The sequence below is a fragment of the Podarcis liolepis genome (assembly GCF_965112155.1).
Source record: "Podarcis liolepis genome assembly, chromosome: 2".
In the NCBI taxonomy this organism is placed as follows: domain Eukaryota; kingdom Metazoa; phylum Chordata; class Lepidosauria; order Squamata; family Lacertidae; genus Podarcis; species Podarcis liolepis.
In genome coordinates this window covers 74,566,654-74,584,617 of record NC_139555.1, presented here as the reverse complement: position 1 = coordinate 74,584,617, position 17,964 = coordinate 74,566,654, and the positions used below count along the sequence as shown (strand labels likewise).

Sequence of the window (17,964 nt, the reverse complement as noted above, 5' to 3'; positions counted from 1 at the left end):
CCAAAGGAGGCACCAGTGGCTTCAAGAGAGGATGGGACAAGTTCAGGGAGCATAAGTCTATCAGTGGGTACCAGCTCTGTCAGCTATGTCCAGCCTCGCCTCTGAAAGCAAGCTGCTGGGTATCACTTTTGTTTCTGGGCTTCCCACAGGGCATGCGGTTTGGCCACTGTGAGAACAGGTTGCTAGACTGGGTGGGCCACTGCCCTGATCTGTTTTTTAAAAAAATATTAAAGCAGTGGTTCCCAACCATTTTTTGGCCATGCCCCACCTAAGCATCTCTAAAATCATGACCCCCCCATATAATTCTTATTCAAAAAGTGAACTCCTATTCAGGTGGAGGAAGCCTGAACTTGGTCTAATTCATTCTCGAATTGCCCCCGTTAAAAATCAAACTGCCCCCCCCCAGTGTGTGTGGGGTGCCCCATGTTGGAAGCCACCTGCCTAACAGCATAGCTCTGGGAGACAGAGAAAAGGAGGGAGAAAATAAAAACAAGGAAGTAGAAACCGAGGAAGGTGCGCGGCGCCTGGTGACACCCGGCGGAGCAACGCCGCGCTGACTGGCTGCCGCGTGCTGGTGAGTCACGAGCGCGACGCCCATTGGCTGCGGGAACGGCTCCCTGGATCTGGAGCAGCGCTGGGCTTCTCAGTTGGCTGCGGGAGAGGCGAGGGAGCGGGTCCTTGTCTCTTTCGCTTCATGTCTTCGGACTGGTTCAAGAGGCGCTTCTTGAGCGCGGCGAGCCGAGGGAAAGGCGCTCCTCAGCAGCAGCAGCAGCGGCCCACGGAGGAAGGAGGCACACGGCCACAGCCGCGGCTCCCCCGGTTGCCGTACAGGCGGCCCAAACTCCTGCGCGGAGCTGCCTCGGCCGGGGAGAGGCAGCCTGGCAAGCGCCCCGTCGTCTGCCCGCCGCGAGACAAGCCCCTCCAGTGGAACGCGGGCTATGCAGAGTAAGTGGGCGGCCGGGGCGCATGACTTGGGGATGCCTCTTGCAAAGCAGCGGCTTAAAAATAAACTTTAAAAAAACAGACAAACACCTCTTGAGGACTACCATGCCAAATCGGCAGCGGCTGGAGGTTAAGCCTAGAGGGGTGCAAAAGCAGCAAGTAGCCCCGTAGAGCTTAAAAAGCCAGGATAATCCTGCTTGCCTACCTAGTTTAGTGCATTTCTTTTTCACGCACACGTGTGCGTACGCCCCTGTTGGCTGAGAGTGAGACCTGGCCCGCACATTTCTGTTTGTCCCTGTAGTATCAAGGAGATCGAGAAATCTGATGCTGTTTTGAAATTTTAAAATGTCTTTCCCCTAGTCTTACATCTGGGTTCCCTGGTTCAAATCCCTCTCTCACTATTTTGCCACGACGCACTCTTAGTGATGGGCTGGACCGCTTGGGTTAAATCATAATTTTGTAGCCTTTGTTCTGGGCAATATTGTAAGGTTATTAAAGGTAAAGGGACCCCTGACCATTAGGTCCAGTCGTGGCCGACTCTGGGGTTGCGGCGCTCATCTGGCTTTATTGGCCGAGGGAGCCGGCGTACAGCTTCCAGGTCATGTGGCCAGCATGTCTAAGCCGCTTCTGGCGAACCAGAGCAGCGCACGGAAACCCCGTTTACCTTCCTGCCGGAGCGGTACCTATTTATCTACTTGCACTTTGATGTGCTTTCGAACTGCTAGGTTGGCAGGAGCTGGGACCGAGCAATGGGAGCTCACCCCGTCCAGGGGATTTGAACCGCCGACCTTCTGATTGGCAAGTCCTAGACTCTGTGGTTTAACCCACAGCGCCACCCGCGTCCCTGTAAGGTTATTATTACAAGTTACAATAATGCACAGTCTGTAAGGGTAGGTACAGATAGCAACCGCCTCAGCATAACCTGCATGTTCCTGGCTGCAAGTGGTAAAGCAAGAGATTGTAAACCACAGTGGTGCAATGTGGGGCTGCTTTGAATTGCTTGATTCTCTACCAAAGAGAACATTTGTACTTTTAATAGTTGTATGGCAAGGAAATGTGTGGCAAGACTGGTTTTTTCTGACACAGTGGTGCTTTGACGACAGCAGCATCCATCCTGTCGCACAGAATGGATAGAAAGGGGAGGCAAGTGAGAAATAAGCAATTTGCTTCCCCCTTCTTGTACCTATGTAGTAATACCACAGACCATGATAAGGGAGCAACAACCTAAATGGTGTGACTTAGTGCCTACAAGCATCCTCCTTATTTTAATGCTTTGACTTTGTGGGCAGGATTCTGCTAAAGTGAAGCACCTGAAGTCCTATTGAGTTCAGCTGAAGGGATTTAACTCCCCAGTAAAATCAGTGGCACATACATGAGCTTAACTTGGGCAGAATTGACCTCTGTGCTTTAGGATGAAATTTGTCCTTGGCCCTGGCCCAGTCTCTCTACTTATACAGTCCATTCTAGAACTAGGAGATTGAGGAGTTTAGTGAGCAAAGCCAACTGGGATCAATACATTAATACTCACTTCCAGGATCTCTCCATCTCATACCCAGTCTTCCTTTTTTGGGGTGGGGGGTTGGCGGATTGGAAGATTGCAAGTGCAGTACTTGAAGAAAGGGGGTGGGGAGAGGTTTCCGTTGATGAAATATTGGGCATTGAATGTGCTGAAAGAGCGTACTTCCTGGCTTTTATGAAAAAGGTCAAATTCTTTATAGGGTTGCCAGATTCCAAGGACACTAATACCATGTTCTCCTGCTTGCTCATTGCAACACACCTGCCTTTAATTCAGGAATATTTGCTATGTAATAGCAGTAGTATATGGTGTGTTATTGTAAACTGCTCAGAGGTTATTACTACTAATATTATATTATATTATATTATATTATATTATATTATATTATATTATATTATATTATATTATATTATATATTATCACAGTGGTACCTCGGGATGCGAACGGGATCCGTTTCGGAGCCCCGTTCGCATCCTGAATAGAATGTAAGATGCAATGGTGCGTGTGCGTGGGTCGCGGTTTGCCGCTTCCGCACATGACGTCATTTTGAGCATCTGCGCATGCACAAGCGGTGAAACCGTTACTTCCGGGTTGCCGCAGAGCGCAACCTGAAAGCGCTCAACCTGAAGCACATTCAACCCAAGGTATGACTGTATATCATATCATATCATATCATATCATATCATATCATATCATATCGTATTATTATTCCACCATTCCTCCAAAGAACCCAATAAATAAGTAAATAAATGTTCAATTTTCCAAGAGTAAAGGAAATAAACAGCACAAATAAACACATGACTAATTAACTGCACCATGCACAGTGAACTGCTCAGTTGTGTATATTGTGCACTGCACTGGTCATGAGAGAACGCCAAACTATTGTGCATTCATGATGACGTGCACATCGTGTAATACGCTGCATATGATCTTCTCACCTTCTGAACATAATACTTCATGTTTTTGTATTTTAAGATTGTTAATGTTTTACTTCTAATGTACTTTAAATAAATCCTCATGCCCCTACCACCTGGTTGAGAAACACTCATAGAATGTCTGCACATAGAAAAACACACTGAATTTGAGGTTGAAACTGAAACTGAGGCCATTGTATCAAGTGCCTCTTTTTTTCTTAATGATTTGTTTGCATAAAGCTACAGGAAATCTTATGTTCTCTGCCTGTTGAAATTATAAACCTGTCCTCAGACTGAACTCTTCAGATGAATTGCATTCTGTGAGGTCAACAAATCCTCAAATTGGGGGGGGGGGGGAACCAAACACAGCAGGTTTTCTAACTCTATATGAACAAACACTTTCAGAAAATAAAGAAGCAACACCATGTGACTGACAAAAACTGCTTTCAGCATGAAAGAAAGAAGGCAAGTTGCTTATGTAGCTGTAGGAATAGAAACAAGAGCTTCCTTGTTGCAGGAGCTGCCTCAGTGATATTGGACCAAAACAAATGAAAATGTTTTAGCCCACCCACCTCCTTAATGTATTAGGGCCAGACAAATTTTTAGTTGTTTCTGCTGCTTTCCAGACAATTTGGGGAATTGCTGTGCAGCGAGCAGGGAAAAGACTGTATTATTACTGTCAATCAATATGACTGGACTTCAGTGTGCCAGAAAATCTTTATTGACCTGGACAAAATAGGTAGCACTTAAAATACTACAAAAATGATATCTCTTCCCCATATGTTTAGGCCATATTAGCTCCTCCTATTCACCAAGCTGTTGGAGAGGATGTGCAGTGTTAGGTTTTATTCAACATATGCGGTGGATATGCGGGAGAGTGGCTCAGTTCTTGGAGGAAATATTTGGTGAAATAAAAGCAGTTCCTGGACAAAACACCTCTAAACATGCTCAGTCTTTTTGTGGGAATCAATTAAATTTTCGAATCCCTATGGACCCATGTGTTTGGGTGAACAACAAAAAGAAATGACTGGGTGCCTGGATTCAAAATGCGGGGTCAGCGCACAGAAAGCCCCCAGTAACAGAGTATTAAACTCATAAAAGTTGCACAGCAGTATAGCATTAGGAATATAGGTTGTTAAACCCTTTTATTAGCACATAATAGCTGACCTCTTTCCACCCCTTTTGCAATGAGCAGACACAAACTGTTAAGTAAGCTTAAAATGTTTACTTGCCGATTCAAGGTCTGCAATGTTTCATGCAGCAGCAAGAATAATATATGCTAAATTGGGTGCAAAATGCATTAAGATAGCTTCAGACACTTGCTCCACGCTTAGAGCTAGCTTAAGCATGTCTGTTCTGGTTTATTACATGATGCTGAGAGAGAGGAAGGAAGGAAGGAATGACCTAACTGAGTCTGTCTAGCAATATAACTCTGTGGTTCTTACCCCTTCATGCACCACTAGCAGCAGGCATAGTTATGTTTGACTGTAATATCTTTTTATGAAAAATAACGCTAACTTACAGTTCAGAAACCCTAACAAGTTCTCTTTTACTAGTGGGCAAACTCCTAATAATAAGTTACTGGAAGAGTTTGGAGGGTGCTTCTTTGACATCTGGTACACTAAAGTAAGCCCAAAAGCACTTGTGAAAAAAATTACTAATAAAATTGGCACATGGTTTGATGCATAAAGAGTCCTTTGCAACTGATTAGTACATCTTTTTCCATAAGTTTATTGTATTAGCCAAAGGCCATGATGCAGCTTTATTATGTACATGACCAAAAATGAAAACAGATTACTCCCATCACATTATAAAACTTTGTTAGCATAAAGCAGGCTTCCTCAAACTCGGCCCTCCAGATGTTTTGCGACTACAATTCCCATCATCCCTGACCACTGGTCCTGCTAGCTAGGGATCCTGGGAGTTGTAGGCCAAAAACATCTGGAGGGCTGAGTTTGAGGAAGCCTGGCATAAAGTTTCTATCACATTCCATACAAATGGTAGTCTAAGATAGGAATATTATATTATTTGGGTGTAATTTTGGATGCAGTGCTTAAACTAAACTTATTCTGGGCTAGGGTGAAATACTTTATTTTTATGTGTGTGTGTGTGTGTGTGTGTGTGTGTGTGTGTGTGTGATGTTAAAATAATATGTTGTAGGAATCTAATAAAATAAATCAATAAACTTAATGTTGAAACTATGTTGACCCACTGCTGCAAGAGCACGGCAAAATAGCAAGTCTTGCCTCTTGGTGTGGGTGAATGTTGAGTCAGTCAGTGGGGTAATATCTTTTGAAAGAGGACACTTTTTGCTCAGAAAGAGGAAAGAACATTTAGAACGTCAGCCATTTCCTGTGCGAAGTCACTATCTCCGTAATGCAGAGGTTTTCAACCTTTTTAAGTCCAAGGCTCCCTTGACCAACTACATTTGCTCTGTGGCTCCTCTCTGGGGAAACACACTCCAAGCCTTGTGGAGTGTTCCCTCAGGCTCCGCTCCCCTCTTCTAGGTAGCTTCCACCACTGCCCCTGGTCTCTGAGATGCCCCCCACCTCAAAGAGAGGTGTCTCCTCATGCTGCCCCCCAGGGGCTGGGAAGAGGATGCCCTCAGCCTTAGCAGCCTGGTGGAGACATAGACATGAGAGGGAAGTAAAGAGGGAAAGAGGCCAGTGTTGCTTGCGGCGCCCCTGACCATCATTCAAGGCACCCCAGGCCATAATGAATCAGACTAATGGGAATTCTGCGGCTAAATTATATTCTTGCGGTGCCCCTGTGCTTGGAACAGCAGAAAGGCGAGAGGAAAGGCACCCAGTTCAACACCCACAGAAAAAACGTGGAGCCCCTAGAATAAACGTAGAGGACCCAGAGTGTAAAGGGAGACCTGCTCCCTGCATAGCTGGGCTGCTGCCCCTTCTCCATAACCATGTGCAATATGCAGGTACGTATTTCCTATCACACCACTTCTCACTGTTTTCTCAAAGGCCTTATGAATGACTGTGGCACTTGCTTGCTCTAGGATTATGTTTGCTAGCCCTGAACTAAAGGCCTGCAGCTTGGATTTCTATAGATTCCCAGTCTTGGTGATTTGGGTGTACTCTCCTACTCACCAGTATCTTATAAGGTCTGATAAAACAGATTGCATCCTGCTTTTAGGCTCCAAGACTACTCAGCCTCTTGGCACCTGCAGGGTGTCATTTGAAACTCATTTGAAGTCAATTATGTCATCAACCATAAAATTGCTAGTTTTCAATTACATTGGACCTAATAAAATGGAATTGCTTCAGTTATTCTAGTGATTTTGTTTCTTGTGCCATCAGAACCATCAACGCAGAAAAATCAGAATTCAATGAAGACCAAGCAACATGCTGTCCTATCTCTATCAGAAAGAGGGAACATGGCAAAGAAGAGGACCAGGAGTGGCTGATTCTGTGCACTACTGAGGTGAGTTCAGATGTAGCGTTTCCATCTACAGCAGGGATTAATTAGAGCCAGGACTTACCAAGGCTCAGCCTATGGCAGAGCCTCTTTTGATTCAGTTCTGAAACTTCATGAAGTCTATAGGTGAATGTCTCTGAACATATACAGAGTGCATGGTTTTAATTGCTTGGCAGTTATATTTGTCCCCAACTTCGTAACGTCTTGAGATGATTTACGAAGATTCCATATTCAGTATAGTGGCTGTCATGGACTGGCTGGAAACAGGAATGGTGGGTGGCACCAACTGGGGAACCCCCAACGGAAGAAGGCTCAGAACCCAGGGATTGGTGGTGGGACAACAATGAGTGTTCAGAGGGAGAAGATTGGGAGGAGGAGGTGTCAGAAGCTGAAGAGGCAACAGGGTTTAGTGAGCAGGAAGAGGCTGTGGCAGAGAGCAGTTCCACAGTGGCCAACTTACTAATTTAACTATTGTCAGTCAGAAAATTGAAACAGTACTTACATAATCATTATATCTAGTAAGATATTTTGAGTGATTACAGAATGCTATATTCACATCCAGTCAGATGTCATGGTAGGCATTCTTACATTGTGGGAAATGGAGGTTGTGTCATTTATTTGCATTGATCAGAGATAAAGGTCACGATGACAACGTATTTCTTCTTTTCCTCTTTGGACTGCAGATCTTTTCACAATTCACAAGCAGAGAGGTGCCAGGTTCAGTACCCATTAAAAGTGGCAGTTAGCTCCTAACTTTGTCTTAAGTGGCTTTTGCTAACTGTTTTGCTCTCACAAGTATGACATTCTCTCCCATTTATAACTATCTGGCTTCCATTCAGTCGGCTAATTATTTCTGGACCATAGTCATGTGGGGTCAATATGAGTGAACCACAAGTATTTCTAAACAATTAGGGCTTCTTCCTATTCCTCTTGCGGCATACGCTGAATGGCTTGGTTTGTTCTTCAATTCCTCATTCAACATTCTGAGAATCCCGTGAAAGGCATGAGCTGCGGGTTTGTATCTGCCTGGCAAATCCATTTAGATAAAGGAAACAACAACAACAACAAAGCTCAGAGTAAAACTTGGAATATAGAGGAAGTTTGTACGTCAGAGAGTGGGCAGCTGATGCCCTTGTGGAACTAGCAGATTCTATGGTACACTTTGGAGTACAGTGGTACCTTGGGTTACAGACACTTCAGGTTACAGACTCTGCTAACCCAGAAATAGTACCTCGGATAAGAACTTTGCTTCAGGGTGAGAACAGAAATTGCACAGCGGTGGCAGCGGGAGGTCCCATTAGCTAAAGTGGTACCTTAGGTTGAGAACAGTTTGAGGTTAAGAACGGACCTCCAGAACGAATTAAGTTCTTAACCCGAGGTACCACTGTACAATTGTGGCTTACAGCAAAAGAGGAAATGCTTGCTCTTGTGTGAATGAATTTGTATCCAAAGATCCTAACAAGCAGATGTGAGGGTTGTGTTTTAGAATGTTTTAATAATAATATGAATTGATTCCTGAAGCACATACCTGTCCGCTTCAGTTTTCAGACTATAGAGTGGTTTATAATTCTAATCCTCACAACAACACTGAAGCAGGTGAGTGAGAATTGTGAGTCTGGCTCCCACATACAAAGCAAACAAACAGCACATACAAAGCAAACATGCAGCCTGCTGCACCCCCAGATGTTCTGGCAACAGCATGGAAGAGTGTACTAAATGATGGTAAAAGTCTCAATGCTTTGACTTTCAGTATCTGACTGGCCACTACTGGGCACTGTTTGATGGTCATGGTGGACCAGAAGCATCTATCTTGGCCTCCAACTACTTGCACTGTTGCATCAAGCAGAAATTGGAGGATGTGGTGGAAGGCATCACTCAAGACCGTCCCCCGATGCACCTCAGTGGGCAGTGCGTTTGCCAAAGTGACCCACAGTTCGTGGAAGAAAAACAAATTCGGCAGGAGGATGTGGTAATCGGCGCACTGGAGAAGGCCTTCCAGGAATGTGTGAGTGACCTTGTTTCCCCCTTTCTTGTCTCTGAGAGGGTTAAGGCTCCTTATGTCACAGATGGCCATTGGTGCAAATTTTGCTCAAGATCCTGTTGTTTTCACAGCCAGGCAAACCAGCTGCCTCAGCCCTTGGAAGTTTCTGCTGATGAGGCTGTTTATTCCATGACTCATTGTCAGATGTTGTGCCGATGCAGACTTAGTACCCCATGCATTTCTGCTTGGTATATAAAGTTTACTATGACATATCTGTTCCCATGTAAGCTGCCAATTCACAAGAAATGTTTGCTGTATGATCATGTACAGTGGTACCTCAGGTTACATACGCTTCAGGTTACATACGCTTCAGGTTACACACTCCACTAAGCCAGAAATAGTGCTTCAGGTTAAGAACTTTGCTTCAGGATGAGAACAGAAATCATGCTCCGGCGGTGCGGCAGCAGTGGGAGGCCCCATTAGCTAAAGTGGTGCTTCAGGTTAAGAACAGTTTCAGGTTAAGAACGGACCTCCAGAATGAATTAAGTACTTAACCCGAGGTACCACTGTATGTGAAAACATATTCGCATGAAAAGAAAGTGGCATGTGTTTGTTTGAACTGACTTGAGTGTCCAGATGATTAAGTTATCTAACAGTGGTCTTAAAGTTAGATTTCAGACTTTGCTGAGAAATACGGCACCTGCTTTGCATCATCAGATTATGTTTTCCCCCAACAGGATGATGTAATTGGTCAGGAGATGGAAGCTACTGGCCAATCAGGAGGTTGTACTGCACTAGCTGCACTTTACTTGCAGGGAAAGCTCTATGTGGCAAACGCAGGTGACAGCAGGTGAGTTCACATCCAAATGCAACCTAGGATGAGACCCAACATTGTCCTTTTAGCCTAGTTATATAGCAGGATTCTTCATGTCTCTCGAGTAAGAAAGATACTCAGTTAATGTTAGTTTTCTCTGTTTAACAAAATTAGATGTTTTGTTAAGTGTTGAATATATTACATTAAGCATGCTTGTTAAAATCGAAAAAAAGCAGCTGCCGGAGGCCTTAATCAGGGTCAGGAATGGTGTTTAACCCTTTCCTCCCTACATCAGGTTCCTAACGAAAATCCCTTCCCTGTTTCCTGTTTGAACCTTTGCGTGGAAACAGGTGTGTGTGTTTTGTGTTGATTTTCAATGGTAAACTGGTGTAGTGAGAAAAGGGTTAAATCTCTCCTCCCAGAATTTAGAAGTCCTGATCTGAATGGAGGTCCTGTGTGGCTGTTTTTCCTTGGAAAAATATAAAGATGCTGCGAGCATGCTTTTTAAAGAAGAGTGCTGAACCTAAATTGAAATTACACTTTTTCCCTTCGGGAGCAGAGTGTTGGGACAGCTAACAGCTGTCTTATGGATTAACTTCTTGCCACTCTTCAGGCATAGCTTGTGGAGAGATAGTCTCTTTGTTGTATTATTTTGAAGATTGATGAAAGGTGTTTCAAATGTATACTTGTAGGGTGGTAGCATACACATCTTAATTCTTGGGCTGGCCCAAAAAGGATCTTCTTCCCCACCTCCTGTCTTACTAAAGAAGCTGGTTGTATAGCAACAATCACACGCATCTGTCAACTTATTCCTATGTCTGAAAAATGTAATGAGAGAAATCCACTTGAAAGAGTTAACCTCAGTTTTTATATTATTTTATTTAGGGCACTCCTTGTTCGAAAACAAAGCATTGTCCCCCTGAGTACTGAATTCACTCCAGAAACAGAGAGGCAGAGAATCCAACACCTGGTAAGAAAAACACACACCTTTCTGCATATTTTCTAATGGCAACATGTCTGTCTTGCACTACCCATCTCTCATGAGTGGTAGGGTCATTCTGAACAGCAGAGTAGATTCATTCTGAGATATCACTACTACTCTTGCTTTGTGTTGCACTGAAGTGGTATGAAGTACTAAGTGTCTGAGTATAGCCTTATATAGAATAGATCTATAATCTGCCATTCAGAATAATGTTAATTAGACTGCACAAACAGTGGTGATTTACCAGACCTTTATTCATATCCAGTGAGGAGCAATTTCTGTAAGGAAACAGGTTTCCCTGCAAATATCATTCCTGTTGCTTTTATGGTTTTTGGGACCCTAGTTTTAATTTTGAAATTAGAATATTCTACCAGTGATTTAAGGATTTTTATTTCCATTCTCCATAGAAATAGAGTATTATGCCACTGATAATTAGGGACTTAGCAATGGCAGAATACGCAACACAAGTTTTCCCACTTTCTCTCCCACATTCCCCTGAAAATGATGCTTCCATTTTAAGTATTTTTGAATGTTCTTTTTCTTCTCAGGCTTTCATGTACCCAGAGCTTCTGGCAGATGAATTCATACGGTTTGAGTTTCCAAGGAGATTGAGAGGAGATGATGTGGGCCAGAAGGTCCTTTATCGAGATTACTCAATGGAAGGCTGGTGAGTCACTCAAGCCTCTCTTGGCTTGGATAAGAGGATGCCCTGGATGAGCAGTGTTTGTGTGGTGGAATTGGGTTGGAAAGGACATTGGAGGCCATCACTCTGCTCAATGCAGGATGCTCCTGTAACACCTGACATCCACCCAGCCCCTGATTAAATGCATCTACAATCTCCCAAGGCAATCTATTTTGCCGTCAAACAGCTCTAGTTGTTAGGAAGATTATTCTAGTCTTTAGCTGAAAATCTGCTTCCTTGCTGTTTACACTCTCCAGTCCTACACTTAATCTAGTCTTGCCCTTTGGAGCAGCAAAGTACCAGCCACTGTTTTCTGCATGGTAGCCCTTCATCTCTTTCTCTCCTCTTATTGGTCTCTAGTTGCCTATCTGCTTCAGCCATGCTATTTTCTTAACCTGGCAGCAGGATGGCTTACATCAGGCACAGGCAAACTCGGCCCTCCAGATGTTTTGGGACTACATTTCCCATCATCCTGTTAGCTAGGGATCATGGGAGTTGTAGTCCCAAAACATCTGGAGGGCCAAGTATGCCTATGCCTGGCTTACATTTTAGGAGGGAAAGGTGTTTGGCTTTCAAGAGGAGACAACATCAAATTCTGAGATACAGTGGTTGTCTCACTGCTCTTGTCTCTCAATCCCTCAAAGGATTGAAGAAAAGCCCCTCTGTCAGCCTAAGATTGCTCCCAAGAACCCATCAGTAATGTGCAGCTGTTTTTTTACCATAAATGTGAGATGGAAGCCGCTCAATAATGGTGTTAATTAATGGTAGCCTGGCTTCTGGTTAGAGTATGGGGCTGATAATGCCAGGGTCGCAGGTTTGATCTCTTTGTGGGACAACTGCATTATCTCTGCATTGCAGAGGGTTGGACTAGATGAAGCCCTTCCAATGCTGCAGTTCTGTGCTTTCTGGAGATCTGAGCTGCAATTCTGAATCCACCCACCTGTTAGGCCTGTGCTCTGAAATGGCTTTGGGATTGACGTCACTGATTACTTTCTTAGCTGTGCTACAGGCTTTGTGTACAACCTTGCGAACCTCCTTGTGTAACGGAGTACTGCAGTTAGTAGAAAAACATGTCTGCATTAAAGGGACATTTATATACAAAGACTGCAGCCACGGAGTAATATGTTTTACATTTAGTACGTTTTAACATGTTTATCTTCATATTGGATTGTGGCTATGCTATGACAGAAGGACTGCAAAAATGACCTTTCTCGTTTCAGGGGATACAAGACGGTAGCAAAAGATGACCTCAAGTATCCTCTTATCCATGGACATGGAAAACAGGTGTGACTGCAGGGCCCTTACAAGAAAAAAAAGGGGGGCGGAAAGCTTTCCTATACTGTTTTTTATGCATACATACATACATACATACATAAATTTTAGTTGTATGCTGCCTTTCCATAGCTGGAACCATGCTCAACATGTAAAATATTGCACAGCTGCATACATACCAACAGTGTGGAGCTACCTTGTCAGTTTACATGTTGGCAAGTATGATTATCTTTACGGACCAGATAAAAACAAAATTGCATTCCCAAGCTCTTGATGCTTAATGGCTTTTATGTGGCTCTTGAGAAATGTGCTGCTGTTGGAAACATTGGTTTTTTTTTATTTAATTACATTGTTCTTTGTGTTTAAACGTGTATGGTGATCTGTTGTGAATATTACATTGAAAAGATGAATGTTTTAAATAACTTCTACTTGAAATTACCACTGGCTCTATGCTTGTGACTCTCTTCCACTCCTTGATGCCTCATCCTTTTTTAGGCTCGCTTGCTAGGCACCCTGGCTGTTTCAAGAGGCCTGGGAGATCATCAGTTGAGAGTTACTGAAACAGACGTTGAAGTCAAGCCTTTCCTGTCCTGCATTCCAAAGGTAGGAGATTGATAGGACACACTAAGTCTTTTCAGCAATGGGTTTACCATTGTAGTTCAGCTTCCTTCCCCTTTCTGGGTCCTCTGAATATCTTCAGGGAAAGATAATTCAGCTTTGTCACTATTTCTAGTAGTTTGCCTGATTTTATTTTATTTTAAAAAACCACCCCAAAAAACGTAGGTCCATATAATGCTGCAGCCCTAAACAGAATGGGTAGCTCGTCATTAGGAACCCAATTAGACATGCATGTGTATACTGACTTTGAGGGTCTACTGATGTGTTTGTCAACAGGGGAGAGCTATTGCATCCATACTATGCATCTAAGTTTCTCAGGAACATCAGGCTCCCCCCATTAGAAAAAATAATGCTGTGCTAGAAGATAGCCTTTGGTCCCATCTAGCAGGCCTTGTCTTGTATGCCCTTATTATAGTGGCATGTATTTAAAGCATGTGTGGCAGAGCCATGGCCATGTACAAGTTGCTGGACTCCAGGCTCTTCATTTAAACCATTCTCTAGGGAGACTGTTTGGGGATAGCAGTTAAGAAAGCTTGCATCTTTTCGTCAATTCTGACTAGGTTGAAGTATTAGACTTTGCCAAACAAAACATCAAGGAAGGCGATGTCCTCATCATGGCAACTGACGGCCTTTGGGATGTTATGTCCAATGACGACGTGGCTCATATTGTCAGGAATTTTGTCCAGGAGAACACATCTGACCCATACAGGTATGTTAGCAGTTTTAGCCAATATGGAAGCCACGAGTCTTGATTTCTTAACACACATTCTTTGCATTGACAATACCAATTTTGTAGGTGCCTTGACAAACTTAAAATATTTGAAGAGCTTTTGTGCTAAAAATTGGGGAATGAAACACACTGGAAAATATTTGAATATGCACACCTCTGCTTTTGCTTATGTTGACATGTGTTCTGGCATAGCAGTGGTAGGGAAATAGCAGTCCGTGGGCCAGATCTGTCCCACAAAGCCTCTTTTCTCAAGCTCCTCCTACCAGGTACTGCAGTCAGCTGTTTGATGAAAAGATGTGGGGAGCATAGAGAAACCTCCCCACAATCTTCCTCATCGCTCAGCTGTTCAGGAAATAGCTGCATGAGAATGAAGCAGTGGCTAACTCATCTTTGCACACTGAAAAATGAAGCCTCTGTGAGGTGTATGTTCTATGTGTATAAGAGACCATGTGGGTGCCTCTAACCACCCCTCCAGGCATGTTTACTGTGAGGGAGTTTTTTTCCTCAGGCTGAGTTATCTTGATCACCTATACAGTTGTACCCTGGTTTTCAAACAGCTCCAGAACGTTTTAGTTCCCGAACGTTGCAAACCCGGAAGTGACTGTTCCGGTTTGCGAACTATTTTTGGAAGCTGAACGTCCTGCTTCCTGCAGCCAATCAGAAGCAGAGTTTTGGTTTTCAAACATTTTGAACATTTTCCATACTTAATGAAGTTCTCTGTAACTGATACTGATGTACAGAGAAGCATTTTAAGCAGAGGTAAAGGCAACAAGAAGCTAACCTGTGTGGTCTTAAGTCTTCAAAATTGTTAGGAATTGCTGGTGGGCAGACCAGTGTTGTACTCCTGTCCTGCTTGTAGCCTTCCCAGTCATTTGGTTGGACACTGAGAGAACAAGATGCTGGACTAGAGGGGCCACTAGCCTGAACCAACACCCTTTTCTTATCTTCTTAGAGTTACTCTGACAAAATTCTATTCCTTTTACATTTAGCTGAGATTGCTTTGCTAGAGAATTAGTTTACCAGAGCTCTTGGCAGTACTCAAGACTCAAATTGGGTGCTGAAGCGGTTTGCTTCCACTGTAGTGTGTGGGCAGCAGTACCAGAACAGTAAACCAAACTCTCAGTGCCTTAAGTACTGTAGTTCATCCTTCACCTGTCTTTAGCATTGGTAATCACTGCTTTGGGAGATAACAAAGTAATTGTTTGTTTTTATAGGTTTACAGAACTAGCCAAGTGCCTGGTGCAGAAAGCAAGGGGAAAGAAGGATGGATACTACTGGACTATGGGCAGTAACAGGCCTGCTTCTTACGATGACATTTCTGTGTTTGCGATTCCACTGTACAACAGTGGAATGACAAACACAGTTCTGAACACCCCATGACTACTGAGCAAGTTAATTATGGTTATGATGGTATTATTGCTATTAGTGACACCATTTCCAGGCCAACAGCTGCTGTGTGGAAAAACAACAACTTTTCACTGTCATTGGAAAGCAAATGCAGAAAACGCAACTTGTACAGTTTTGGTGTCATTCCCTTGGGGCAGCTGTAAAGTCCCACTTCCTTAAAGAAGCTTTTCTAACTCGGTAAGTGGAGCAAGATGGAAGCTTCCCTCTGGACTTTCTTTTGCAATAGCATTAGTATCAAAGAAATGGCCTGCTGCCACTAATGTGAACTTAATCCATTTTATTCTTAAATGGGATTTTAGCAGCAACTTTGTATATCTTACAAAATGTACCAAGCTAAACAGCTTCTATCATGGCTCACAGAAGTTACAGCAAGATGTTAAGCTACATCAACACACTGAAAACATGACCACAAACCACTAACTGAAAGTCCCAGTGCTTTTCATGCAATAATTCTGTACAGGGGTTTGCCAAGTCTTTTAATGGAATCTGTATTAAATACAGTGTTTACCAAGTTTCGCCTCAAAACTTCAAGCTGAAGCTGAGGACTGGCACGTGGTGAGCACTTAGAAAAATAATAATTTTTTTTTAGGTCAGACAAGCTTGTATTTTGTTTATAATTTTGTATATTGTTGTGACTTAAACATGGTTATTTTTAAATGCAATAAAACATCTAGTTTTTATTTTAAAATAAATGGTACAACTTTATTCAAGTTGACAGATATACCCAGCAGTAAAACTCAGCATAAAAAAACACCAAATTGAGAATCCATCTAACTGCATAATGTATTTAATTATTTCTGTTTTAACAAAGAGATAAACAGAATCAGCTGGCCTTTCTCATAAGATAGTCTCATACGATTGCATCCTGCTTTTTTCCATTGGTGGTAAATGGATTTTCCATCAGAAACTTTAATATGTTTTGAGTATGAAACAGCCCTAGCTAACATGGGATGGGGCTGCTATGGTAACATGCAACATCCTCACTATGCCTCAGAACAATTCTTCATTGCACATCCATCTCAATGCAAACCCAAGCCAGACAGGTTAACCCAGGGGTTGCCAACCTGCTCCCTACTGCTCACTAGTGGGCGTTTCAGGATTCTAGGTGGGTGGTAGGGGGTTCTACGGCACAAGCTGAATCCTCCTTCCATCAAGCAAGATGCGTTAGTGGGCAGTAGGTATAAAAAAGCCTGACTACCCCCAGGTTAACTAAAGCATATTGCTATCTCCCCTCTTACCAGCATACCTAGAAGACAGAACATTATTTTAAAAATAACAAACCATCAATATGGGCCAATGAGGATTCAAACTACTCAGTAGCTTCTAAAACCCTACAATTTTGAGTGCCATTTAGAAAAGGAAAACTGAAGGGGGCAGAAGGAGATGATCACAGTCTTGTCTGCTACAGGTACAATACTTTCTCTTCAAACAGCATACATGGTTTAACAGTAAAATCAACCTACAATATATTTTTGTACAAACGCTGTATTTAGCATTTCATGACAACTTTACACATATTCTGTTCCTTGTTAGACAAGTCAGTCAGGTTTTAATGGGATTTGTTTCTGCATGAGACTGCAGCCTTAACTCACATACCCAGTGAAGTTCAATCTTTGATTAAAACTATAATTCCTAATGCATCCTCATTTATCTCTTTTGAAATAGGCAATACTCTATAGAGCTATGAAGCTGAGAGTTAAAAGTGAGTAAGTTGTAAGCACCAAGACAGCAGCTTGCATATGGAACCACTTTTGCTTCAGACTTAACAGATATTTTTAAAAAATGAGTCCAGATGGAAGAGTAAGCAAACAGGCATGCATATTATTAAAGCTGAACACATTGTCTACCATACACCTACATGCTATAAAAGTCTAAAACCAAACATGTATTTTTATAGAAGCAGAAACAAATTACCCAAGTTTTTGCCCAGAATTGTTTGACCAACAGTGTTCCCTTTTCTCTAATAGACTATCTGCAAACAGGTGGGGAAAGCTTTTTCAGTCCATGGGCCACATTCACTCATGGGCAACTTTATGGGGGTTTTAATTAGGTCAGAGCAGCAGTTGTGACTCTTCCCTTTATATATTATTCTACGTTGCAGTCAGGTTTTTATTAGCTGCACAACCCTCAGTCTTCCATCTAGGCAAGACAGATCAAGAACACATTGCAGACAGACAAAATCACTTGGGAAAATGGTGGGGGCTGGACTCTAGTGAAGTTGTGTGAACTAGAAGGCCACATTTGGTCACCCAGGGATAAGGTTCCCCCTCCTTGGTGTAAAACATTTAGGGCCAATAAACCTATGTTAAAAAAAAATATGTTAAGAGGTTTGAGGGTCACTTTCAAAGCTGAACAGGCCTTAGAATCTTACCTGCTGGCAGTGTAGTAGATTTCATAAAATGTTTATCTATCTTAACATCTAGCAACTGCTTCAGAAGATGCATCTATTTTAGCTTCGGTAACTCTGGAAAAATTGATGACTTGCACACTTTGCTGGAAGGATACAGTATGTTCAAGAGTGAAGAAATACTGTAGCCAGGAAACATCCATTACATACATGGTGGGAACACTACGTGGCAAAGTTAATAGAGGACAGCAGTGCTCCTTGTGTCTAATACTGCAATTTATTCTTGACTTTAACATATCTGTAAAGTCTGCAAATACAGGTTTACAA

General features: G+C 42.8%; 1 protein-coding gene across 2 annotated transcripts; it reads left to right on the top strand.

The window, feature by feature from the left end:
• Positions 1-604: 604 nt before the first annotated feature.
• PPM1M (protein phosphatase, Mg2+/Mn2+ dependent 1M) lies at positions 605-15,982 on the top strand. 2 transcript variants are annotated; one of them, XM_083486845.1, is made up of 10 exons: positions 605-945; positions 6,687-6,810; positions 8,555-8,809; positions 9,523-9,635; positions 10,485-10,569; positions 11,130-11,248; positions 12,484-12,547; positions 13,031-13,138; positions 13,714-13,862; positions 15,098-15,982. In XM_083486845.1, exons 1-10 carry the CDS (start codon positions 695-697, stop codon positions 15,261-15,263), a joined length of 1,434 nt encoding a protein of 477 aa, XP_083342971.1. In that variant the 5' UTR covers positions 605-694; the 3' UTR covers positions 15,264-15,982. The 2 variants fall into 2 exon arrangements, with proteins under 2 accessions (XP_083342971.1, XP_083342972.1); XM_083486846.1 differs by lacking the exon at positions 605-945 and adding an exon at positions 3,809-3,837.
• Positions 15,983-17,964: the final 1,982 nt, after the last annotated feature.